This window comes from Meriones unguiculatus, chromosome X (assembly GCF_030254825.1).
Source record: "Meriones unguiculatus strain TT.TT164.6M chromosome X, Bangor_MerUng_6.1, whole genome shotgun sequence".
In the NCBI taxonomy this organism is placed as follows: domain Eukaryota; kingdom Metazoa; phylum Chordata; class Mammalia; order Rodentia; family Muridae; genus Meriones; species Meriones unguiculatus.
In genome coordinates this window covers 26,055,409-26,081,369 of record NC_083369.1, presented here as the reverse complement: position 1 = coordinate 26,081,369, position 25,961 = coordinate 26,055,409, and the positions used below count along the sequence as shown (strand labels likewise).

General features: G+C 37.8%; 2 protein-coding genes across 4 annotated transcripts in view; one reads left to right on the top strand and one right to left on the bottom strand.

Moving 5' to 3' along the window:
- Snx12 (sorting nexin 12) overlaps positions 1-25,961 on the top strand; it is a 129,777-nt gene that overhangs the window by 41,528 nt on the left and 62,288 nt on the right. The gene's annotated exons all lie outside the window — the stretch shown is intronic.
- LOC110564653 (metallothionein-1-like) lies at positions 2,842-3,041 on the bottom strand. Its single transcript, XM_060374869.1, has one exon. The coding sequence runs from the start codon at positions 3,016-3,018 to the stop codon at positions 2,842-2,844; it is 177 nt and encodes a 58-aa protein (XP_060230852.1). The 5' UTR covers positions 3,019-3,041.

Sequence of the window (25,961 nt, the reverse complement as noted above, 5' to 3'; positions counted from 1 at the left end):
TGAATATAGGGGAAGTTCTGGAGGTCATTTAACACTTAGAGAGTGCTGTAATTGCATAGTATGAACATCAAAGAAACAGAGGCTATGAGCTAAAATGGTAAAATAATACTTTGGGGATTCAGTGAGGGAAAATATAAAAATACTAGTCTGATCTTAACTTATATGGCAGGATGAGCAAAGGAAAGTGAAAAGCCTCAAGTTAAGAGCTTTGCAAGGGCAACAGCATACTTTGGGATGACAGAGTACCATTAAGAAGAGAGGCTGAATGGATGGAAATGACCAAAGGCCAACTATCTTTAGGAAACAGTGGATAGTTTGTTTTCTCCTGCCCCCAAGTATAGGGCACAGTTAGATATATTATAAAAAATAATATTTAACTATGTAATTGGTTTGAGTTTAAGATATAACTAAACTAATTATTGTTAAAACACTGTTATGGTTAGGTAGTGGCAGCACACACCTTCAGTCCCAGCGCTCGGAGGCAGAGGCAGGCAGATGTCTGAGTTCAAAGCCAGGCTGATCTACAGAGTGAGTTCTAGGACAGCCAGGGCTACACAGAGAAATCCTGTCTCAAAAAACAAAACAAACAAAACAAAACAAAAGCAAAACACTGTTATACACATGGTATAGTAAGGACATTTTAAAACTGTTTTATTTATAGCTCAGGAAAATTACTGATGTTGGTTGGTGGCTGCAAAGTAATTTGACAACTTTGGAAGACAATGATTATTTCAAATGTCAAATTAAGAGCTAGGGGTGTAGTTTAGCTTTAGAGTATGTAGCTCGTATGTGTAGGACCTGGAGTTCAATTCCCAGCATAGACACCTATGCATACACACACATACACATGCCCACACTTTTGAGACAGGGTCTTTATAGCCTATGCTGGCTTAATACCCAGGTTATGTAGCCCAGGTTAGCTTCAGACTTGTGGGTGATCTTTTTGTCTCAGCCTCATGAGTACTGGGATTACAGGCATGTGCTATTATGTGTAAGAAATAAGTGATCTATAACTGATGTTATTAATGCTAACATAAAATTAATATAATTTTGGCAAGAATTAAGTCCAGTATAAAATAGGTTATTCCTAGATTGTGTCCTGTGACCTATGAATTTTGATCTATTTTAATTTGAAAATTAGAGCTTTAAAATATATTGACATTTTGGAATAGGGTTTTTACTGTTCCTTTCCCAGGGCTGTTTGCAACTCACAATATGTAGAGGGCTGTGTAGGAACTGCTGCAGTGTGCAGTGTTGCCCTAACTGTATTTTCTATGATGGTGTTAATATGTGTTTAAGGTACACAGCTAGAGGTCAAGAAGACCAAATGTAGAGAAATGATGAGACAGATGTAGAGCGCTAGCTATGAAAACCTTAAGATGATAAATTGCCACAGTGGTAATCTAATATCTCTTCTGTCCATGCAACCATTGATTATAGGCTGGATGAACAATGGAATAATTTGATACTGAGATGCATGGCTGTTAGCAATAGAGAGCGTGAGGGCAGCTGGTTTTCTGGGAAAGAGCTTTGTGACTTTCTGTATTTTTCTCTATTAATACTGTATAGTTGATACTGGTTGGCAACAGCAGAACAACTATTGCCATGTTGTAGTCTTTTCAAATTGAATTCTACTTTGAAACACCATGGAGGCATTTGATAGTTACCCTTATTGATGTCATACTTATTCTTTATTTTAACAGCCATCAGAAAAGAGATAACAAAAATCTGTTGCTTATGTATTCCTCTCTTCTCTGTGACTTGTGATACTGAGCTCTTGGGAAGTTAGAATTCCAGTGTGTGAGGCAATCTGTGTTGATCTGGTGGCGCCAGGTGAGTGGTCTGGATGGACTAATTATATAGGATCTGGCTCTCTAAAAAGAATGAGAAAGAAAAAAAAAGCAAATAGAGAAAAGATGGGAAAATATAGATAGGAATCTTAGGCCCTGGAGGAGAAGTTAAGGCCTGAGATACAAACAGAGGGAGAGGGCATGAGGGCTGTGCTGGAATCCAGCGGAGTGGTAGTCAGTGTAAAAACTGGGAGAACTGGGAGAACAAAGTCTGTTTTGAAATCTGGCTGGACTTCAAGAATGAAGAAAACTAGGCTGAACAGTAATAAAAATATCTATGAAGGCAAGGTTAAGTAGAAAGGAAATACACTTTGAAGTAAAAATGGGCAGAAGTTGGTAATTATAACGGAGTCTTCTTTTCTCATTGAAGTGTTAGCTATGTAATTACGTCTTTAAGATTTAGGCAAAATTACCTCAGTTTCTTTTTCTACTAAATACATTAATAATGCTTATATAGTTGTCATAAGAATTATAGAAAAAAGCATGGAAATCTCATAGAAGGTTCCCTTCCACATACTCAGGGCTCAATACGTTGCCACTGTCATTGGGCTGTGGAAAGAACTGTGAACTGTGAACTGTTGAGTGATAGACTACTCACAGGCAGATACGCAAATAGGTATCTCTTGGAGCAGTTTGTAGAAGTTTCAGGGTCAGAACCTCTTACACACCAGCCTACACCACTTAGTACCATTTTGTCCCATTTGAAGGAAGGCAATCAGAATTCATTCTTTCTTTCTTTCTTTCTTTCTTTCTTTCTTTCTTTCTTTCTTTCTTTCTTTCTTCCTTCCTTCCTTCCTTCCTTCCTTCCTCTCTCTCTCTCTCTCTCTTTTTCTGTTTTCTTTTCTTTTCTTTTTTTTCTAGAACCAAATGGGCTTTTATTGTTCACACAATTTGTAGAAAAGGAGGGTTGGTAAACACGATGAAGCTGTATGAAAAACTCTGGGGTGATCCAGCACTACTATTTACACATGGGAGCAGCTGTGTCCTCACATCAGGCATAGCATGTGCACTGGCCCTTGCACACACAGCCCTGGGCACACTTGGAGCAGCCCACAGGGCAGCGGGAGCAGCAGCTCTTCTTGCAGGAAGTGCGTTTGCAGTTCTTACAGACACAGGAGCTGGAGCAGGTGCAGGAGCTGCCGGTGGAGCAGGAGCAGTTGGGGTCCATTCTGAGATCTGGTGAAGCTGGAGCTATAGAACATGGCAGGAGACGACAGGCAGTCAGGAGGAGGCTGGAATTCTTGGTCAGAATTGTTTATTGAGTCTATAAGAAAGAGATCCTTTATATGGTAATATTCTTTTATGTTGTGTCTTGAACTTGAGATCTCTTGTATATTAAGTACAGTCTCTACCACATTTCCAGTACCAGAAGGATATTTTTGTTACCTTTTTTTTTTAAGGAAGGGTCTCATGTAACAGAGGCTGACCTTAAACACACTATGTAATTGAGGCTAACATTAAACTTGTAAACTTGCTTCTACTTCCTGAGTAATAGGGTTAAAAGCATGTGTCACCATACTTTGCCATGTGTGAGTGTCAGCACATGTGCCACACATATGTATTGAGGCCAGAGACAACCTTGGGTATTGGTCCTCACCTTCCACCTTGTTGGAGATGGTCTCCTGTTTTTTATTTTTTTAATTTGTTATTTTTTTAAACTACTGTATATGTACCCCATGAATTTCAAGGAATTCTCTTGTCTCCTCCTTTCATATCATTGTAGATGTGCTGGGATTACACATGTGCGCTACCATGTTTGGCTTTACACAAGCTCTGGGTATTTGAACTGTGGTCTTTATGCTTATGTGACAAGTGCTTTATCCTGAGATATCTCCCCAGCCCCTTCTATTTTATTTTTACTTTCTTCCTCTTTATTGTTGCTTTTCCCTATATTTACATATATGCAAATATACTCAAGCCCTCAGTGCAGAAACAGATATCCTGCCTTTTCTTTTTAAGTTTTTATTTTATGTGTTTTCATGTTTTTCCTGTATGTATGTCCATGTGTGGACACATACACCATGTGTATGCCTGATGTCTACAGGATCTAGAAGAGGGCATTGGGTCCCTTGAAACTGGAGCTACAGATGGTTGTGAGCTGCTATATGGTTACTAGGAACAGAACATGAAAGAGCAGCCAATGCTCTTAACTACTGAACCATCTCTTCAGTTCTAAAAATCTGCATTTTCTTAAAATATTATTTCATTCCTTTTTTCACTTTCATTAAAATATATTTATCAAACATTAATAGCTAATTATGATGGTACATGACTATAATTTCAGCACTCAGGAGGCTGTGGCAGGAAGATTGCCCCAATTTTAAGGCCAGCCTGGGCTACATAGTGAGTTTTAAGGTAGCCTGGACTTTGTATTAAAAATACAATAAACAAATCCAAAACAAACAAACAAATAAAAAATGGAGCTGAACCAAATCAACCAACAAAACCTATGAATATTGGATATCTAAGTTTACCTTCTCCATCTTTAGTTATTCATTTTTCAACCCACTGCAGTTGTCATCAACCTGTCCTACTCTAATAAAAGGGTAGGTCAGTATTGCTGCTTGATTTTCTGGTTTTAGGTGAAATTAAAAGCACTGTAAAGTTATAGGCAATGAATGACAAAGGGGAAGATGTGAAAGTAAGGGCTAGGACTGTTGGGGATTTCTCTGCTTCTGTTGTACAGGACTAGACTGGGCCAAACTGCAGCCACCTTCAGGAGTTCAACTGGGCTTGCTCACCAAAGATCATCACAGGTAAGCTTGTTGCCTGGATGGTCACTCTTGGAAGGAGGGGTCGGGGAGGTTCATTGACTCTCCCCATCAGCTGTAAGCAATTCTGCCCAATTGCATCTAGCCTTAGGGTCTCTGAGAGGGACTAACACAATGCCTCTTAACCTTCCTAATGCTGTGACCTTTTAATGAATGCAGTTCCTCATGTTGTGGTAAACCCTAACCATACTCACAGGTTGAGAATATCTGGGTTTCAAGGGAGGAGCAGTCCTGTTAGGCCACAGAGGAGGGCTTTGCAGCCAGTCCTGAAGATACCTGATAAAACAGGATCAGATGAAAGGGGAGGAGGTCCCCCCTATCAGTGGACTTGGAAAGGGGCACTGGAGATGAGGGAGGGAGGGAGGGGCTGGGAGGGAATGAGGGATCGGGACACGGCTGGGATACAGAGTTAATAAAATGTAACTGATAAGAAAAAATAAAATTAAAAAAAAAGAGAATCAAAAAAAAAAAAAAAAAAGAGAGAATATCTGGGTTTAAGTATATAGGTGAGGAAGGATAAGAGGAGTATGTTTTATTTACCCAGCCATGGGGAAGCCAAAATCCCTGTTGGGTACAGACCTTCCAGAGTGGTTACTTTAAGATTAAATATGCTCTTGTGTACAATCCCAAACCCATTGTTCTGTAAGTAAGCTTTATAAACTCATTGTTTTCCCCAGGTGAACTTTGGTAGAATTATATCTTTGTATGTCGTTGAGACCTTAAGACTGTAGCTTCATCTTTTCTCAAGGGAAAGATTTGGCAACACCCTCTCACCTGAGTGTCCATTCTGTGGCTGTTGGGAAGAGTGTTGTAGGGCTTCAAGTATAATTTGTTTTAGTGAAACGTAGCTATTATTTGTTTTTTTTTTTTTTAAATTTTATCTTCTTTTTTTTTTTTTAGATTGTCCGGTGTGTGTGTGTGTGTGTGTGTGTGTGTGTGTGTACACGTGTGACGGTGCATGCACCCAAGTATGGAGGGTTAGAGGACAGACAGCTTATGGGAGTTGGTTCTTTCTTTTTATCATGTGGTTCCTGGACATTGAACTCAGGTCACCAGGTGTAGCACAAGCGCCTTCACCTGCTGAGCTGGTTGTATTTTTTAATTGACAAGTGAAGGTTGTATTTGTGGTGTGTCTCGTTGTGAAAGGCTAAATCGGGCCATTAACATGTGCATTATCTCACATACTTATTTTAAAGTCTGGTTATGGAAATTTCTTTTCCTTTCTTTTGGTTTGATTTTTTTTTTTTTGAATCAGGGTTTCTCTGTGTAGTCTTGGCTATCCTGGACCCACCTTGTAGAACAGGTTGGCCTTAAAATCGCAGAGATTCGCCTGCATCTGCCTCCCCTCTCCAAGCACTGAGATTATAGGTGTGCACTACCATGCCCAGTTAGACAATTTCGATAGCATAATATACAATTATTAAGAGCAAGTAAGCAAGATGTACAGTAGATCTCTTCAACGTATTACTCTTCGTTGTTTGACCAACTCCTCCTCAATGTACCTACCCCAGTTTATGTATTTTACTCTACTTCTATGAATTCAACATGTTTAGATTCCATATATAATTGGGAACATGCAGTATTTTTCTTATGTTTGTCTCTCTGAGCCTGGCTTAATTCACTTCATGTAATATCCTTGAAGTTCATTTATGTTATTGCAAATGACAGGATTTTGTTCTTCATAAAAGCTAAATAAGCTCTTATTGTCCATGAGTGCATGTTACTGCTCTAATGGCTCAGATTACACTGGATCTGGGTTCCGAGTCCACCTCAACCACAAGAATGGCAAGGTTCAGGCTGTTTTTTTCTCTAATAAAATGATCTAACTTAAAAGATCTAAATAATAGTCCAGTCTGTACATAAGCAGCATATTTTCTTTATCCGTTTCTTCACTGATGGACACTCTGGTGACTCTCTGTCTCAGATACAATGAAGACTGCCACAGTGAACATAGGAATGAAGGTATCTCTTGAGCATACTGATTTCAGTTCTTCTCAATCTGTACCCAGTAATAAAAGGTACTAATGGATCATATGGCAGTTCTATTTTTTAAATATTTGGAGAAGCATACATACTATTTTCCACACTGGCCATACAGGATTGTATTCTCACTAACAGTGTTTAAGCATTGCTTTTCCTCCACATCCTTGTCAGTGGATTCTAGACGATGGCTTCTAGGTGTCTGGCTTTGCCTAGGAGGAAAATGGTGCCACCAACTGATGTAAGGATTACCAGAGAAACAGATTTGTGGGCATGGTGATGATAATTTTGATTTAAGACGTATTTAGAGATACCACGGAAGAAATAAGAATGAGACAATGGATCTAAGAATCTGAAGCTCTGGAGAGGTGAAAGCAGAAAATAGAAATGCAGTATGGGCTAGTATTTAGGTGAAGGTTAAGAGGATGGGGACATGTGAGACTGCTTAGAGAGATTATTGATTACCTGGAGGAAAAGGCAAAGGTTGGAATCTAAGGTAAATGTTTAAAGGATACTTCCGTCTTTGCTTTTTTTTTTTTTTTTTTTTTGGTCTCATTTGTATTCTCTACATGAAGGGTTTTCTGTACTAATGGCTTGGGGTATTTTCTTTTAAGAGTCAGTTTAGGTGCACATGGTATTATATAGAGATAGAGTACCTACTTTGCCTGAGCAAGGCTCTGAGTTCATCTTCAGTATCAAAAAAGATTCTCAGTATAGTCTTTCTAAGGACCAACTGGACTCTTTTGCTTTCTAAATATTCACATTAAGCTTTTTTTTCTGTCCCTCCAGCCCCCCCTTTTTTAATACAGCATTTCTTTGTGTAACAGCCCTGGCTCTCCTGGAACTGTTTGTAGACCAGGCTGGCCTTGAACCCATGGAGATCCACCAGCATCTGCCTCTCCAGTGCTAGGATTAAAGGTGTGTGCCACCATGCCCGGATCCTTCCTTTCCCCCCCTTCCCTAGTCTCCCCTCCCTTCCGTCCCCTCCCCTTGAAACCACACAGTGGCTGCAGTGCTTAGTAGACAAGAATCTCAAACCACTGTGTTCCTTTCCTTTCTTTTTGGATCTCTTTACTCTCTGCTATATATTTGTTTTGTTTTTAAAGATAGAGACTGTCCTTGAATTTGGTGTATGGGCAAAGATGACTGTGAACTCCTGATTCTCTTGTTTCCACCTCCCAAGAGCTGGGGAAGGCATGTGCCACCACGCCTGTTTGATACTCTACCTTTAACCTCTGTACCATCCCATGTTCTCAGTTTCAATTATTCTTTTAATCCTCTTTTTGGTTTTCTTTTACTTTTTAAAAGATTTATTCGTTTTATTTTATGTGTGTTTTGCCTGAATGTATGTATGTACACTATGTGCCTGCTTGGTGCCTATGGAAGTCAGAAAATGGTATGGGAGCCCCCGGAACTGGAGTTATGAATGGCTGTGAACCACCATGTAGGTGCTGGCAATCAAACCCAGATTTTCTTCAAGACCAGCAAATTCTTTTAACAGCTGGGCCATCTCTCTAGCCTTCTCTGATTATGTTTTTGTTGTTGTTGTTGTTTGTTTGTTTGTTTGTTTGTTTTAAGCTCAAAAGTCTAATATCATATTTGGCTTATTATCTTTGTCTTCTTTATTATCATTATTTTTTAAAACAGGTTGATTTTATGTGGATGAGAGATTTGCTTGCACGAACGTCAATGTACCACATGCATGCCTAGTGCCTATTGAGGTCAGAAGAGGGTGTCAGAATCCCTGGAACTGGAGTTATGGGTGGTTGTGAGCTGCAAAGCTGGTTCTAGGAATGAAACCTGGGTCCTCTGGAAGAGCAGCCAGTGTTCCTAACCATAGAGCCGTCTCTCCAGCTCCTTATCTTTATTTCTTATTTTGAATTTCACACATACTATTAATTTTGTATCTTCTCTAGCTTCTTTTTTAATGTTATGAACTAGTATTTAATAAGACCATAAGGAAAATATCAAAGAAATATTCCTAGATGTATACAGTATGTATATTTAGATGATGAACTTAATGTCATTTTTCTCTCCTTTTTTGGTTTTGTGAATGTAGCATCTTTTAAATTTACATATCCTTATCTGTTCTTGCTTAGATTTTTACAGAAGCCATCTCCTCCCTTTCCCATTCTCACTTACTTTTTTAGTATCACTGTAGTTAACCTGTCTGATGTTTTTGTTCTTTGCTTTAAAATCTCTCCAGTGAGCTGGGCATGGTGGTGCAGGGCTGTAACTTTGCATTCAGGAAATTGAGGTAGGAGGATTGTGAGTATGAGATCAGTGTAGGCTTCATGACAAGTTCTAGGACAGCCTGAACTACATAGTGTGATAGCCCCATCTCAAAAGAAACAAGGTCTGGGGCTGCAGATCAGTACAGAGCTTTCTTCACAGGTGCTCCAGCTTCTCAAACAAACAAACAAACAAACACAAAACAAACTTCCATGTACAAGTGTTCATAGAAGAATTTATTCATCAGAGCACCAAAAAGGAAATAATGCCAATGTATATTAATGAAAAACAAATACACAAAGTGTGATATATATCATATGGATAACCCAGTAAAGAGGTAATAATTGCTACAAAATAAACTAAATGTCAGTCTTATGGGGAAAAAAGACAGACAAAAACATAATTTTATGATTCCATTGTAATATTTATAGGAGTCAAATTTTTAGGGACACAGTTCACATTAGTGGTTGCCAAGAGTTATGAGCAGTGACTAATAGGAAATAGCTGCTTAATAGCCACAGCGGTTCTTTGGGTGATAAAAGTGTTCTGGAAGTAGATAGTGGTAGTGGTTGCACAGCATTGTGATTGAACTAGAAGTTATTATATATTTTCAAGTGGTTAAAAAGATAAAATTTATGTCATATATGTTTTATTTCAATTAAAAGTACTTTTGGGGTGAAAAGATGATACAATGTATAAGAGATTGTGTTGTGGGCTGGGCAGTGGTAGTGCACACCTTTAATCCCAGCACTCTGGGAGGCAGAGGCAGGCGGATCTGAGTTCAAGGTCAGCCTGGTCTACAGAGCAAGTACCAGGATAGCCAAGGCTACAGAGAGAAATCCCATCTCAAAAAAAAATGTTGTACAGGCATAACTAGTAATACACAGATACATACAAAAAATTCAAACTAAAACCATTCATTTGTAAAGATTTGTTTTTATAATCGTGTGTGCTTAAGTATGTGTCTGTATGTGGGTATGTACAAATGCAGGTAACCGTAGAGTCCAGAGGTACCAAGTGCACTAGAGCTGGAGTTACAAGCAGTTATGAGATGCCCGATGTAGGTGCTGGAACTGAACTCTGGTCTTCTGCAGTAGCAGTATGCACTCTTAATAGCTAAACCATCTTTCCAGCCCCTCTTACTTCTTTATTTCTTACAGAGTTCAAACTCTTCAATGTGACAGACAAGGCCCTACCGTGTCTTTATTCTCGTTGTTCACATGTGCCTTCTCACGAATATTTCAAGCTTAATGTAAAGTGTTCCTTTTGTAGTTCTGTGATTTATGTATAGTATTTTCTTGTGTAGAATACCAATTTTCTTTTCTGCTGTTGAACTCATACTCACTTCATCAGACCCTGCTAACATGGTACTCTCCTGTGAAGCTGCCTATCTTCCCTAGGACACTTATATGCTTTCTTATCTGTGCTCCCACAGCACCCTATTTATATTTCTCTTCCAGTAATTAGCTTTATTGTTCCTTTTGGTCAGTAAGTTTTAAAATTTTTTCAAGGTCATACATGATATGAACTACGAACTCTTTCTAGAAAAATACACACACATTTACACATTTTTACACAGATTTTTAGGGTTCATAAACCTCATAAAGGCTTTTTAACCTTCATGTAAATCACCAGGGATTCTTGTTTATGAGACCAATTCTCTAGTCACTGAATCAGATTTATTTTGAGTGTGAGACACAAAGATTTTTTTTAAATCTCAGTACTTCTTTTATTCACCAGACTCTAAGAGCCATTGTTCTATATTGAGGACCACCTCAGTAGGCAGTGATGTCATTTGTATATATACAAAGTAAATAGAGGCCTAGAGAATGAGTAAGCATTTACCAAGTTCATAAGGTTATGGAGAGTGTTTCTGGAAGATGTTAAATTGCTCTGGCTTCCTTGGGTAAGATAGTATGACCCACTTATATAACTGAAAATTATGTATGTACATGATTTATTTTACTTTATGTAGCCTTGGTTGGCCTCAAACTCTCTATGTAGACCAGACTGGCCTCAAATTCATAAAGATCTGTTTACCTTTGCTTCTACTGTGCTTAAAGGTATGTACCATCAGAACTTGGCTATACTTTTTTTTTTTTGCCATAATTAGGATGGAACCCAAGATATTGTACATGCTAGGTAAGTATTCTACCACTGTGCTATACTTTCAGCCTTGTAACTGAAAATATATTGCTATAACTAACTACAGGTATAGAATAAGAAATGAGTAGGTGATAAAATTGGATAGCCAGTCATCTTTTCTTGCATCTTCTGCTTTTTTAATTAATTTTTTATTTTTATATTAATTATACTTTATTCACTTTGTATCCCAGCTGTAGCCCCCTCCTCATTCCCTCCTAATCCCACACTCCCTCCCTCCTTCATCTCCTCCCATTTCCCTTTCCAAGTCCACTGATAGCGAGGTCCTCCTCCCCTAACATCTGACCCTAGCTTATCAGGTCTCATCAGGACTGGCTGTGTTGTCTTTCTCTGTGGCCTGGTAAGGCTCCCCCCTCCCTCAGGGGCAGGTGATCAAAGAGCCAGCCACTGAGTTTATGTCAGAGGGAGTCCCTGTGCCCCTTACTAGGGAACCCACTTGGAGACTGAGCTGCCATGGGCTATAACTGTGCAGGGGTTCTAGGTTATATCCATGAATGGTCCTTGGTTGGAGTATTAGTCTCAGAGATAGTGGAACTTGGAGAGGACAGGAACTCCACAAAGAGAGCAACAGAACCAAAATATCTGGGCATCTTCTGTCTTTTAGTGCATCCTGTGTACTTTTTTTTAATGGCATGAGTCATTTCATGTGTACTTGCTCTTCCACTAAATTGTCCTGTCTACCATGAAGCCCTAGAATCTGGCCACTCCAGAATGCATAAGAGATACATTCTATATGTAAGACTGAGTAAACAACAAAGGATATAGAATCACTAGTCACTAACTTATACTGTTTACACGTTAAATGATATGAGGCATTTAAAACAAAGTAAAAGCATGTAAACTGTTCTTATCACATGTTAAAATGCTATCACTACTGTATCTCAATTACTTTGTATCAAAAAAAGAATGGAAAACAACTGATAATTGTGTATAATGTTCTCTTGTTGAAGTGAAGATTGTATTTTAAATACAGTAAGAAAGAAAAATGTAAAAACAATAATATATTTATGATTTCCAGGCTGAAATGGTAAAATATGACATTTCAGACTGACTTAAGGAATAATTTAACTTAGTTTTGTTCTTATTGCATACTCATGAAATTATAAACTACTTTAGAGACTTAGAGAAAAGACTTAAAAAATAGCAAAATAATTTCTTTTATTATTTATATTTTTAGTGATAAGCTCTATCTCAATTTAGAAGAAAAACATTAAAATAACTAATATAAATTTATATGCAAGTATTTTCTTGAAAACATAACATTTCAGTGACTTAGAAGAAAGAATGCAAGATTAGTAATTTATTCCTTTTTTCCACATTGCTTGTATTTTAAAATTATGCAGAACATTTCAAAGACCTTTTAAAATGTGAAAGTAGCTATTTATATTGCTTCTATGTTAAAATTACATTGTATGGGGCATTTTCTGTTAAATAAAATATGTTATTAAATGTTTTAGTGGCTGAGGAGATAGCTTAAAGTGCTTACATGGGGACCTGAGTTTGGATCTCTAGCACTCTTTCAAAATGTTGTTGGCTAGCCAATATACCCGAACTAGTAAGTTCCAAGTTCAGTGAGATACCAAACAGTTCAAAAACACACTAAAAAAGATTATTCATGGGCCAGGCATGGTGGTGCATGCCTTTAATCCCAGCACTCAGGAGGCAGAAGCAGATGGACCTCTGTGAGTTTAAGGTCAGCCTGGTCTACACAGTGAGTTTCAGGATAGCCAGGGGTATGTAGGGCGACCTTGTCTTTAACAACAACTCCCTCCCCCAAGAGCATTTACCATGATAAAGTTGGCTTTATTCCGTATATGTAGGAATGGTTCAATATATGTAAATTAATACATGTCATAAATTTCATAAATGAACTCAAGAACAGAAATCACATTGTCATCGTGATAGTCCTAGAAAAGGCTTTTTTGACATAGTCTAACATCACTTCATGTTAAAAAAAAAAACTCAACATAATAAAGGCTATATGTGACAGACATATAGCCAACATCATATTAAATGGAGAAAACCACAAACATTCCTGTTAAGATCAGGAACAAAACAGGGAGTTCACTCTTTCTACATTTATTCAATATAGTGCTTAAAGTCATTGCTAGCGCAATAATATGATAAGCAAACAAAAGGGATGAACTGAGGAAAGGAGGAAGTCCAAATAACTCAATTTGGAGATGATCGATTCTATACTTAAGATCCCCTGAAGACACCACCAGGCAACTCTTAGAACTGATAAACACTCTCATCAAAGTGGCAGGATACAAATTAATGTACAAAATCGCATCTTTCTTTTGTCAATAACAAACATACTGAGAAAGAAATAATGGAAACAATTCCATTCTCAATAGCATAGAAAATACTTTGGAATTAACCTAACCAGGGATGTGAAAGAGGTCTACAGTGGAAAGACCTCTTGTGCTCATGGATTTGAAGAATTAATATTGTGAAAGTGACCATCCTACCAAAACCAATTTACAGATTCAGTGCAACCCCAGTCCTAATTCCAGTGATATTCTTCACAGAAATAAACATTTTTAAATTAATATGAAGCGCAAAGAACCCCAGATAGCTGAGGCAATCCTGAGCAAAGAGGTATCTGGTATCTGCTGGAGGTATCACTGTACCTGATTTCAAGTTTTACTACAGGGCTATAGTAAAAAAAAAAAAAAAAAAAAAGTATTACAATACTGGCACAAAATCATTCATATGGTATTGTTATAATAAAAAATGAAAATATCAACTGTTCTATTTTACCAATAAAAACTCAGGAGCCAGATGCTGGGGTGAAAACCTATTAGCTCAGAGAGGCAGGGAAAGCACCCAGCTGACCTTCCTTCTCCCTTCAGGTGTGGATGGAAAAAACCCAAAAGGCTCACTAGCTCCACTGACAGTCCAGGAAGAAAAAGCCAAAAAGTCCAAGGCTTGCTAGCTGAAAGCCTAAAAAGCCAGGGAACTGAGGAGTTGAAGCTTAAGCTAAAGACAGAGCTTAAGCTAAAAAGCCTTTTCTACTTCTCTACATATATCTTAACTACCCCTCAACAAAAAGTCTCTCCTACTCTTTAATCCCTATCAGCTGGTTTCTTGCTCCGTCTCTTGGCCTAGGCTTAACTTTATCAAATCCGGTGTACAGAAAGCTCTTGGATTAAAGGCATGTGCTAGGGCTGTGTGAACCACACCTTAATTGCCTGTTTACAATAAACAGAAAGTTCTTGGATTAAAGGTGTGTGGTAGGGCTCAACCACCCCAAACAAGAAACCGTTCACAATTTTGGGGTTCACAGTGAGATCAAACATCCTACAAAAATATGGATCAACTGAATGAATTAGGGGATCTAGATACAAGGCCACACAATCACAGCCACTAGATCTTGGAGAAAAGAAAGCCTCTTCAACAAATAATTGTGGGAAAACTGGATAGCTGCATGTAGACGCATAGAATGATTATTATTTTTTTTTTATCTTTCACCATACATAACGTTCAACTTGAAAAGGATCAAAGATTGCATCAAGAGGCCCCAAATCCTGAAATTTCTAGAAGGGAGCCTAGGGAGTATGTGTCAAGATACAGGCATAGTAAGGACTTTCTGCGTCTATGACTCCAAGGGTACCTACACTCACCAGCACATACCCACACACCGACACAGCTATGCACACATATTTAAAATGGTAGAAATTAATATTTTTCTTTAAAAAAGCTTTTAAACACCAAAGGAAATTGTCACTCAAGTGTGGAGACAACATACAGAATGGAGAAAATCTTTTCTAACTATGTATCCAAGAGAGAATTAGTGTCTAAAATAATAAACAACTCAAGAAACTAAACATCAAGAAAACAAACAAGCCTGACATGGTGGTGCATGCCTTTGATCTCAGTACTTGGAAGATATCAGCAGGGGGAATGTCTGTGAGTTCGAGGCCATTGTATTCTATATAGTGAGTTCCAGGCCAGCCAGTGCTATACAATGAGACCCTGTTTCAAGAAAGAAAGCAACCTATTTAAAAATAAAACGGCCTGCCAAGTGGTGGTGCCACATGCCTTTAATCACAGTAATTGGGAGGCAGAAGCAGGTAGTGGATCTCACCAGCCTGGTGTACAGAGAGAGTTCCAGGACATCCAGGGTTTCATGGGCGAATCTTGTCTCAAAAAAAGAAAAAACAAAACAAACAAACAAACAAAGGGGGTGGGTAGGGGATATGGAACAGAAAGAGAGTTCTCAAAAGAAGAAATACAAGTTGACAATAAACATTTTAAAATGTGCACAACATCATTTCCCTGATGTGTCATCAGGGAAATGTAAATTAAAAGTGCTTTGAGCTTCCATTTCACCCCTGTCAGAATGACTTTTATCAAATACAACAACAGAACAAAAACAGATGGCAGCAAATTCTGGGAATGATTCAGGAAAGGGGGAACTCTTAGGGAAGAGTTGGTATACACTGTTGGTGGGAGTGTAAATTATTATAAAAATCAGTGTGGACCTTTCTCAAAAATCTACAAATAGAACTGCCAAATGACTCAGATATACCTGGGCATACACCCAAATGACTTTATGTTTTTTGACAGTGTTACTTACACATCCAGATTCACTGCTGCTCTATCTACTTATAATAGCCAGGAAATGGAATTAGCTTTGATGCCTATCAACTGATGAATACATAATGAAAATATGGTATACATACACAACAGAAATTTATTCAGCTGTAAAGAAAAATGAAATTTGCAGAAAAATGGTTGGAACTAGAAAAATAATTTTGAGTGGGTTAACCCAGGCATAGCAATATAAATGTTGCATGTTCTTTCTCATATGTGAGCCTATCTTCATATTTTTATATTTATGTATTTAATTTGGAGTAGCTGTAGAAGTCAGGAGAGTAGACAATAGAAAGAGGCCTTACCTAGGGAGAGGATAGTAGAACACGTGATATTACAGTAAAGGGGGAGACCATTGGGGTCTCAAAGTTTAAATAGGGATGAGGGTGGGGGAAGAAGGGATGGCAGTGGAGGGGGGAAACAGAGGGAGATGGATTAATTGAAAACTAGATATGTATGAAAAAAGTATCATAGAAACTTCTTTTTCTAGTTTCAATTTCATTGTACTTTTTTCTTTTTTTATGGTGGGTAAATAAATGAAAATTAATAATGAATGTGTAGCATCCTAAGTGAAGCTTCATTGCTTTAGAATGGCCATTCTAACTGTATGGAAATTCATTGAGATCTATAGAATTTGGGATTGGGGAAGTGTATTAGTGGTTTCACTAAACTAACTGTGTGATGGTTTTGTTTGTAAGCTAATTAGAATAAAATGATTTTATTTATTAAAAGAGAAAAATAAACAAAAAAGAAAGTGCTTTTAAAGCTAATTTTAAAAATATAATTTAAGGGACTAGAGAGATGCTTCACTGGTTAAAGCACTTACTCCTTTTCCAGAGAACCCTAGTTCAGATCCCAGCAGCCACATCAGGTAGCTTACAACTATAACTCCAGTTCCAGGGAATCCAGTGCCTCTGGTCTACATAGGCACCTACGTTTGCAAGCACGCTTAGGCAAACCACACACACACACACACACACACACACACACACACACACACACACGAACCTACACATGAAAAATAATAAAAAAAATCTTTAAAAATATAATTTAAAGAACTGGGCATGGTGGTACACACTTTTAAAACCAGCCCTTGGGAAACAGATGCAGGAGGTGAGTTTGAGGCCAGCCTGGTCTACAAAGTAAGTTCAGGACTGTTGCAGGATATTTGATCTCATTGTGAATTAATTGTAAAAACCTTTTTCTACTTGTAGGGTGGCTCAGCCATAGCACACACCTTTAATCCAAGAACTTTCAGTTTATTGTAAACAGGTGGCTGTTGTCTGACTGCCTAGCATACAACTTTAATCTAAAAGCATTCTGTAAACAAGAGTAAATAAAGTTCACCCTAGATCAAGAGGCAGAGAAAGTAACCAGCTGACAGGGATTAAAAAGAAAGGTAGGGCTTTGAGTTGAAGGGCATTTTAAAAATGTATAGAGAAGAAAAAGTGGCTTCTGGCTTTTTCCATCTAGGACATGAGCTGAGTAAGAAAAGCTTTTTCCTCTGAGGTATGAGCTTGTTAGGCCAGATTCCTGAGGCCCCCCCCCTCCCCCAAAGACCACTAGGAGTCAAGTCTGTTGGCAAAACACGCAAGGATAGTTATTTGCAGCTCAAGCTGGGACTCCCACAGACACCAAGGCATTGGTATCCAGCTGAGAGCCCCGGGACTCCAGTTTGAGGGTGATTTCTAGGTCTTAGTCCCTTCCCTGTGTGCCCAAATCAGGGCGATTCCAATCTGGCAATGGTCTATTAGTTAAAACATAAAAGGGGAGGCTACATTTCAAAAGGATTTGCTGTGGGAAGGCTTTTCTGTTCTGGCGGGAAGGGGGGGCAGCGGCTGGCCTCGGACTACAGTTGGAACGTCTTATCCTTGGCTGGTAGGCTGTTTCGAAGGGAAAAGGGCTATTTGCTCAGTCTGTGCTATTTCCAGGAGCAAAGCCACGTGACTTTTGTAAAGAGGTGGAAGCCATTCGGCCGGTTTCTTGACAACAGTATCGCTAATAAGTGAAAAGGAGTGCAGCAAGGTCAGCTTTTCCCTGCAGCTGGCCAGATATGTATGAAACTTTTTAGCTCAGTAACCCAAAAACCTAATTTTTGATTCTTTGGTCTCTCAAGCTGAGTAAGAAAGGCTCTTTCCTCTGGGATGTGAGCTGAATAGGAAGGTCAGCTGGATGCTTTCTCTGCCTCTCTGAGTTAGTTAGTAGACTTTATCCTAGTGTCTGGCTCACGTGCCTTTATATTGGTAAAATTGAACAATTGGGATTGTTGTTTTTAAAACAACACAGGACTGCCAGGGCTATTACCTCCACGTGTACATCATAGCATGTGAGAATGCACACACAGTAAACAGATGTAAAAAAATGGGGTGGGAGTGCATTTATCTAGCATATGAAAGGCCCGGAGTTTAATAACAGCCATAAAAATAAAACTGAATCTGTATCAAATACACACAGGTAGTTTTCCTGTCACCATTCCCTAACCAATTAAAATAACTACATAGCATTTAAATTGTTGTAAGAATAAATAGTAATTTAAAGATAATTTTAAGTATATGGAACAAAGTAGGGAAGCTATGTTCAAATACTGTGTTTATTTTATTTTACTTTTTGTAGTGCTGGCAGTTAAATATTAGGGCTTTCACACACTGGTAAAAAAATCTCTACCACTAATTTATAACCATAGCATCTCAGTGTCGTACAAGGACTTTGAGCATCCATTAATGTAGGTATCACCAGAGGAGGGTCCTAAAACCAATCATCCATAATCCTAAGTGACCAATTGATGTATATGATTACTAACTGACAAGGCTGGGGATTAGGGTTAGGTAGAAGAAGTGGAGCTATGCTGGGCGTGGTGGTGCACACCTTTAGTCCCAACACTACGGGAGGCAGAGGCAGGTGGATCTCTGTGAGTTCAAGGCCAGCCTGCTCTACAAAGAGTTCCAGGACTATTGATGAAGAATTTTCATCTCCTCAGGGGCTCTTCCTTTCCTTTCCTTTTTTTCCTTTCCTTTCCTTTCTTCTTTGTTTTTATTTTTAATTTTGTTTTTATGTTTTTAAGATAGGGTTTCTCCGTGTAATAGTCCTGGCTATCCAGAACTGAAAGAGTCAAACAGTGAGAACTGAAAAAATAAAACAAAAGCGCTAAATTTAATCAGACTTGGGAGGACAGACACAGATAAAGCCAGTTGCAAAGTTAACATAAAACATTGCTTTACCCAAGGTTATATAGCAGTTGTAAAATATCAGTAATGAACTCCTCACTCCTTGACCATTACTGTTTTTACCAGTGCTATGTCCAGACCTATTTGTTATTTTCATTTACTCCAAGAGAGAAATATCCAACTCCTAAACTGCTTTTGCTTAATAATAATACCCAATCCCTAGATAATCCTCCCTTTTCCTAATTTGCCTCAGAAACAAATACCAGTCTAGACCTGATCTGGCTTCCTTTAACTGCTCCTAAGAATTCTTTAGTTTAAGCTAAATATTATAAACCTGACCCCATCCCTCAGAGGCCTTCCTTGGTTTCATGAGCTTACTACCTCACTCTATGAAGCAATAAATCTGATTTTGTCAGATTACAAGCTAACAACACTTGGAGGTGTTTACTTAGTATACTTTAAATAGGAAGCTTAATTGAATTGCCCTATATATTCAGCAGTTTAGCATGACAAAGCTGCTACCCCAAATGAAACTTCTGAGTCTAAAACAAAACTATAAGACAGAATAACTCACTGAATTCTGATACGTTTTATTTTAGGAATACTTTATATCTGCTGGGAGAGACTTTGTTATCAACTAGCACCAAAAATCACATAAAGCAGAAGTGTACGAAGTGGTGATGGTATCCGATTTTCTTCACATGACTTAGATAGCTCTTGACCAATTTCATATGCCCTTGACAATATGGTCCTAATTGGTAAATTTTAAGCTTTTAAATTATATAAAAATAGAATGTTTCTAATTTCCTTAAATGACACTGGAAAACAAACCATTTTTTTCCTCTTTTATAAAAATGTCACTTGGCTAGTGTACATTTTATTTTTATTTTAACCAGAAAAGAGTACCTATTTACAACATTCTGACAGTTAAAATGCAGGAAGCATAACAGTTCCTATTAATATAAAGAACAGTAACAGACTATAAAACTGCCCTGTCAAAACCCCTGGAAAGTCTGGTGAGACACTGAAACAAGTAAAGGCTCTTGCCACCAAGCCTTACTCACTCACTGAGTCCAATGCCAGAGACCCATATGGTGGAAGTTATTCTCTGTCCTCCTCCACATGTGTTCCAGGGTGTGTATGTGTGTGGGTATTGGTGGGTACACACCCACACTAGAATCGTCACAATCTCCAGACTACACTAGACTACAAAGTGAGTCTCTCTCATAATTTAAAACATACAGACAAACAAACAAACACAAAAAAGCCACCCTGGAAACGATAAGCTGCTACTGCTGTAGCTCAGTGGTAGAGCAAGTATGTAATATGTATAAGGTCCGAAGTCCCATCTGGAAAATTGAAACAACAACAACAACAACTAAACAAAACAAAACAACAACAAAAATAGAACACATTAAGATTCAGCATCAGCTCTATAGTTGCAAAAGAAAGTATAAAGCCTGAATAAATGTTTTGGAGAAAAGCTTTAACAAGACAAATTAAAATCCACCAAATATGAAAGATAACTGAGAAAAGAATAAAAACAAATTTGAATGAAATGCAGAAAAATATATAAAATTACAGAATAATTTCTTTCATGAATTTAATGTTACTATGGATTAAATTATGTCTGTAAAATCTCAATCAGTCACACTAAAAGTTTCAAAACTAATAGTTTTCAAAGCAGATGCCAATTCCATACTATAGTTCTCATCTGCAGTAGAAATTAGATAACACTAGTTAGTATATACAATAGGCTTATTCGTTAATGACCATACATTCTATTATTGCTTGGATAATACCAAGTTACTACAATAAATAAATAATCACCATTTCCAGTTATGCTCAGCCTTTTAGTCAGACTCTCTGCAATTTTTTAAATGTAATGTAAGTGGGACTATGCACATCTTGATTTGTTTTGTTTTTTAAAACAGAGTCTCTATGTATCCCTGGCTGTCTTGGAACTTCATTGTTTTTTGTTTTGTTTAGTTTTTGTTTGTTGGTTTTTCGTGAAAGGATTTCTCTATGTAACAGCCCTGGCTGTGCTGAAACTCACTCTGTAGATCAGTCTGGCCTGGAATGCAGAGATCTGCCTGCCTCTGCCTCCTGGGTGCTTAATAGTGTGGATAAATGGATTAATGGTGTGCACCACCATTGCCTGTCTGTCTTGGAACCACTAAATCACTGGTTTTCAGCCTGTGTGTCTCCAACCCTTTGGAGGTCACGTATCTAATATCCTTTATAGCTGATAGTTCCACTATGATTCATAACAATAGCAAAGAAAATAATTATTTGTTTGGGGGCCACCACAACAGGAAGAACTACATACATTAAAGGGCCACAGTATTAGGAAGGTTGAGAACACTGCTCTAAGTAGAACAAGCTGCCTTTGAACTCACAGGTTCTCCTGCCAATGCCTCCTCAGTGCTAGCATTAAAGCCTTATCCCAGCACAATCAGCTTGCATTTACATTTTCCTTCATATCTCTGTAATACTTCTCTAAACCTTTCAATGTGTTTTATTACTTAGCCCAGAAGTTTTGGAATGCACTTTTCTCCAATTTAACAAACATGACACTTGTTTTACACTTTCCTTGGTTAAACTATAAAGTTCTAGTTCTGTAAGGTACTTAATTAAATATATAGCACAAAAATAAAAGGACTAAAATATTTTGTGCATGTGTAGAAGGAAAAATAAACAATATTTAAAATAGAATTAAACAAAGAAATTATTTTCATTATATTTTATATGATGAAAATGGGCATAAAAATCTATTTTCTTTTTCAAAGATACGAAAATTTGTAGGTTGTACTTAGGAATGTATATATACATGTAACAAAAAATAATGAAAGAAGAGGCCATGAATTTGAAAGAGAGGAAGGATGGCTACACAGAAGGGTTGAGGGAGGAAAGAGAAGGGGTAAATGGTGTAATAATATAATCTCAAAAAAAAAGTAAAAAAGGTACTAAAATGACTAATCCTAATATTACTGCAATTTTGATTCTAGAAATCTATGTAAAGGGCTAGAGACTCAGCTGTATAAACAATGACTTTCAAATGGGTGTTTAGGGTTCCATGTGGCAGGAATTGTAGCACTTCCACAGGTGTGACAAATATCTCTTCCTTTTTTCCATATACTTAAAAGCAAGGAGTATAGAAGCAACTGGCTACATGCACAACTATCTAAGTACAAATAGGAGGAAAAGTAAACGGAGGGAGGAACCCAACAAAAACAAAGTCTGGCAAAAAATGATCCAAGGACAAGAGACAGGAACCACAGAAAATTAGGGAGGACAAATGATATAAATATTTCTGACAGAAACTCAGTCATTTACTCAAGACAAAAACAGTTTAGCTAGTACTTCAAAACTATACTTGTATGTTTAAAAAGAGACAGACTTCCCACCTCCAATGAACAGTAAATCAGGAGACAATCAATGCTCGATGGGAGCCTATGTCAACATGTAAACAATAATTTGGCTTTAGAATTAATTAATACAAGCCTCCTAAGGTGTACAAAATGTAAATTAAAGGCACGCTGTGTAAATTACAGCATCTAGCTGTAAGTTAATAAGACTGGAGAAAAATTTGAAAACTAGCTGGAGAGATGGTTCAGAGTTTAAGAACACTCGCTGTTCTTCCAAAGGTCCTGAGTTCAAGTCCCAGCAACCACATGGTGGCTCATAACCATCTCTAGTAAGATCTGGTGTACAGGCAGGATGTTGTATAATTAATAAATAAATCTTAAAAAAAAACAAAAGTGAAAACTATTTAAAAATAGAAACTTAATGCATCATGCCTTTGACTCAGCCTAGAAATACAAAAGCATGCATATTTCTTCTTTTAGAACAGTGTCACTATGTAACTAAATGAGTGAAGCCACACCCTTGCCCTTCTAAGGAGAACTGTATGACAATTGTTTTGATGCGAAATAGAGAAATTTCTAAACTTTTTTGCCATGATGGATAGTAATTACTAGCTCTTAAAAGTCACATTGAACTTTTAATATTACTACTCTAATGACAAACTAGCTCAGCAGATTTAGTTCTCTTAACTATCAGTTCCCATAAGAAACATTAATCTTTAAAAGGATGAAGAATTAGCAACGTTTAGTGGTAATAGGGTAAGACCCCAAGCAACACCACATATATTGCATATGCCCCCGTAGGAATTTAAGTTATGTTTAATATTAATAGTGTTTGAGGTTGTTTTAAATTTCTTCCTGATTTAACCCTGGCCCAAAGAACACCCAGTTGGATTAGACAAGCATCCAGCTAATGAAATAGCACAACTGGAGTGTAAACGAAAATGTAAATCTTATAGTCATCTTTTTTTAAGATTTCCTTTTTCTCCCATGGGTGTTTTTCTATATGTATGTCTATGCAATCTGTGTATCCCTGGTGCTTGTGGAGACCACAGAAGGGTGTGGCATCCCCTGCAACTGGAGTTTATAATGGTTGTGAACTGCCGTATGGGTGTTGGGAGCCAAACACAAAAGAGATTGAAAATATTTGTAAAAATATATCTGTACTGTTCTTATATAAACTCTTCTGGTATTATCATTCCCTAAGTATTATAGTATACTTGCTCTTTACAGAGATTATTACATTATTTTATATAAGAAACTCGAACATCCACAGATTCAGTATGTACAATGTTTCTTCGAATAACCCACCCCCACTTAAACTATAAATTTTATAATCAAAAAGTAGAAATAGGAGTTGTACCATCTACTATTCTGACTGTATCACCATCACATTTTTGTTTCCAATTCTCAAAAAGAACTGTTTTGCTAGTCTAAGGTATTTGAAAAGGAATAATGTGTTCACCGAGAAATGGAATGATTCCATGGGACTGCAAGTTATGACTGCTATACAGTAAGTTTGTGAACACACTGCCTACAACTAAGAAGGAATAGTGGAGTAATCAACACCCAATGAGTGAAGCAGGGAAATCTCAGATGAACAGCACATTGCTGGATCTCAAAGAAAAAGAAAAATAAGAGTAATCAAATGATCGAACTAATCAAATGATCGAACTAATCAAATGAGAGAAAATTCACACTAAATATGTATCAGGAAAACATAACGTACATATACGTATATAAAACACACATATGTATACACAAAAATTAAGCAAAACAAAATGCTGTTTCTTCGAAAAGGCGTAAAAATAGACAAACACTTAACTACCATTAAAGAGACAAGAGTCACATGAAATTGGAGATGAAAAAGGACACAGTACAATTGAATGATTTTTAGAAATAATGAAAAAATGTGCCAGCAAATGTGGTAGATTGGAAGAAAGGAACAAACTCACAGAAAAATGAGTATCTGAATTGTCTGAATGTCAGAAGCAGAAGAAGGAGAAGAAGAGGAGGAGGAGGAGGAAGAGAAAGAAAAAGAAGGGGAGGGGTAAGAGAAGGGGAGAAGGATATGAAGGTGGGAGGAGAAAATATTGGGGAAGGAATATGGGGAGGGGGAAGGGATATTTGGGCTGGATATGATCAAGATACATTGAAAACAAGCATAAAATTGTTTTTTGTTTGTTTTTTAATTAATTTAATTTTATTGATTACAGTTTATTCACTTTTTATCCTATCTATAGCCCCCTCCCTCATCCTCTCCCAATCCCAGCCTCACTCCTTCATCTCCTCCCACGCCCCTCTCTAAGTCCACTAATAGGGGAGGTCCTCCTTCCCTTCCCTCTGACCCTAGCCTAACAGGTCTCATCAAGACTGGCTGCTTTGTCTTCCTCTGTGGCCTGGTAAGGCTGCTCCCCCATCAAGGGGAGGTGATCAAAGAGTCACCACTGAGCTCATGTCAGATACAGTCCCTGTTCCCATTATTAGGGAACCCACTTGAAGACTGAGCATCCATGGGCTACATCTGTGCAGGAGTTCTAAGTTATCTCCATGAATGGTCCTTGGTTGGAGTATCAGTCTCAGAAAAGACCCCTTTGTCGAGATTTTTTATTCCGTTGCTCTCCTTGTGGAGCTCCTGTCCCTAGCCCCCCAGGTCTTTCTCTTTTTTAGTGTAACTTATTCATTAGTTTGTTTATTTGTTTTGTAGATATCAGAGTTCTCGAGCATGAACCAAATGGTATATGACAATATCAAAATTTTTGGACTTCCTGGTGGAAGAAATAGAAGTATTTAAAAATCTCATGATACTACAAATACATCTACTAATTTTCCTAGAGTAGATGAAGAATATAAACCTTAACAAAGATGTAAATAATTAGGTACAGTGCAGTACCAACAATGTTGTCAAAGACAGATAATTAAAACTGGTGTTGAAATTGTTAAAGAAAACTTTTTGTTGTTCTTTTGAGACATGGTCTTGATATGCAGTTTTAACTGGCCTGAGAACTGGTTATGTAGAGTAGGATGGCACTGAAATAATATAGATGTGCCTTCCTCTGCCTCCTGAGTGCTGGGATTAAAGGCATGTACTACCATATTTGCTTTATCAAAAAATAAATCAATTCTGAAAAAAGTTTAAACATTTTTTTTAAAGTAAAACAAGGAAGGTGAAGGGCAACCAAGGAAGGCACTCAATGTTAACCTCTGGCCTCCATGTGTGCATGCGCATACACACGCTGCAGGGAACCTCATAGTTTCCTCAAGACACCCCAAGACTGTGTTCTTAGTATGAAGGATATATATATATATATATATATATATATATATATATATATTGCCCCAGAGGGACACAGGGCAGGGATAAGGGACAAAGACAGGAGACAGAGGAAGAGGGAGAAAGGGAAGTGAACAAAGTAGAGGAGTAAGGGGTGTTGTCCTGGAGTAAGACAAAGGACTGACTACCTGTGGATAGAGAGGAGACAGATATGGCTGATAGGCAAATGATGGTTTATAATTGTAAAAGCGGAAACTCCATGTTAGGATGAGGTGTGTAATTTTAATTGGGCATATTAATTAGGTGACCCAAAACAAAGGTGGCTCTTGATTGCTGGGCTTCAATACTTCAATAGCTGGACTTTGGTGGTCAACCTCAGAGGGAGGAAGTGGCCAAATAAGGGAACAGACCTTGGTGGCTAGCTTCAAGAAAATTATCTAATGGGTTTTTAGCAAGGAAGGGAGAATGGGGGAGAAAGCAAGGCCTGCCAGAGCCATATGCTTTAGTGAGCTGGTGTCCCTTCACATACACATAAGCATCTCACATAAATGTGTACACACATA

Excerpts from the sequence above, each read along its gene's own strand:
- LOC110564653 (XM_060374869.1), bottom strand. The coding sequence starts at position 3,018 with ATGGACCCCAACTGCTCCTGCTCCACCGGCAGCTCCTGCACCTGCTCC.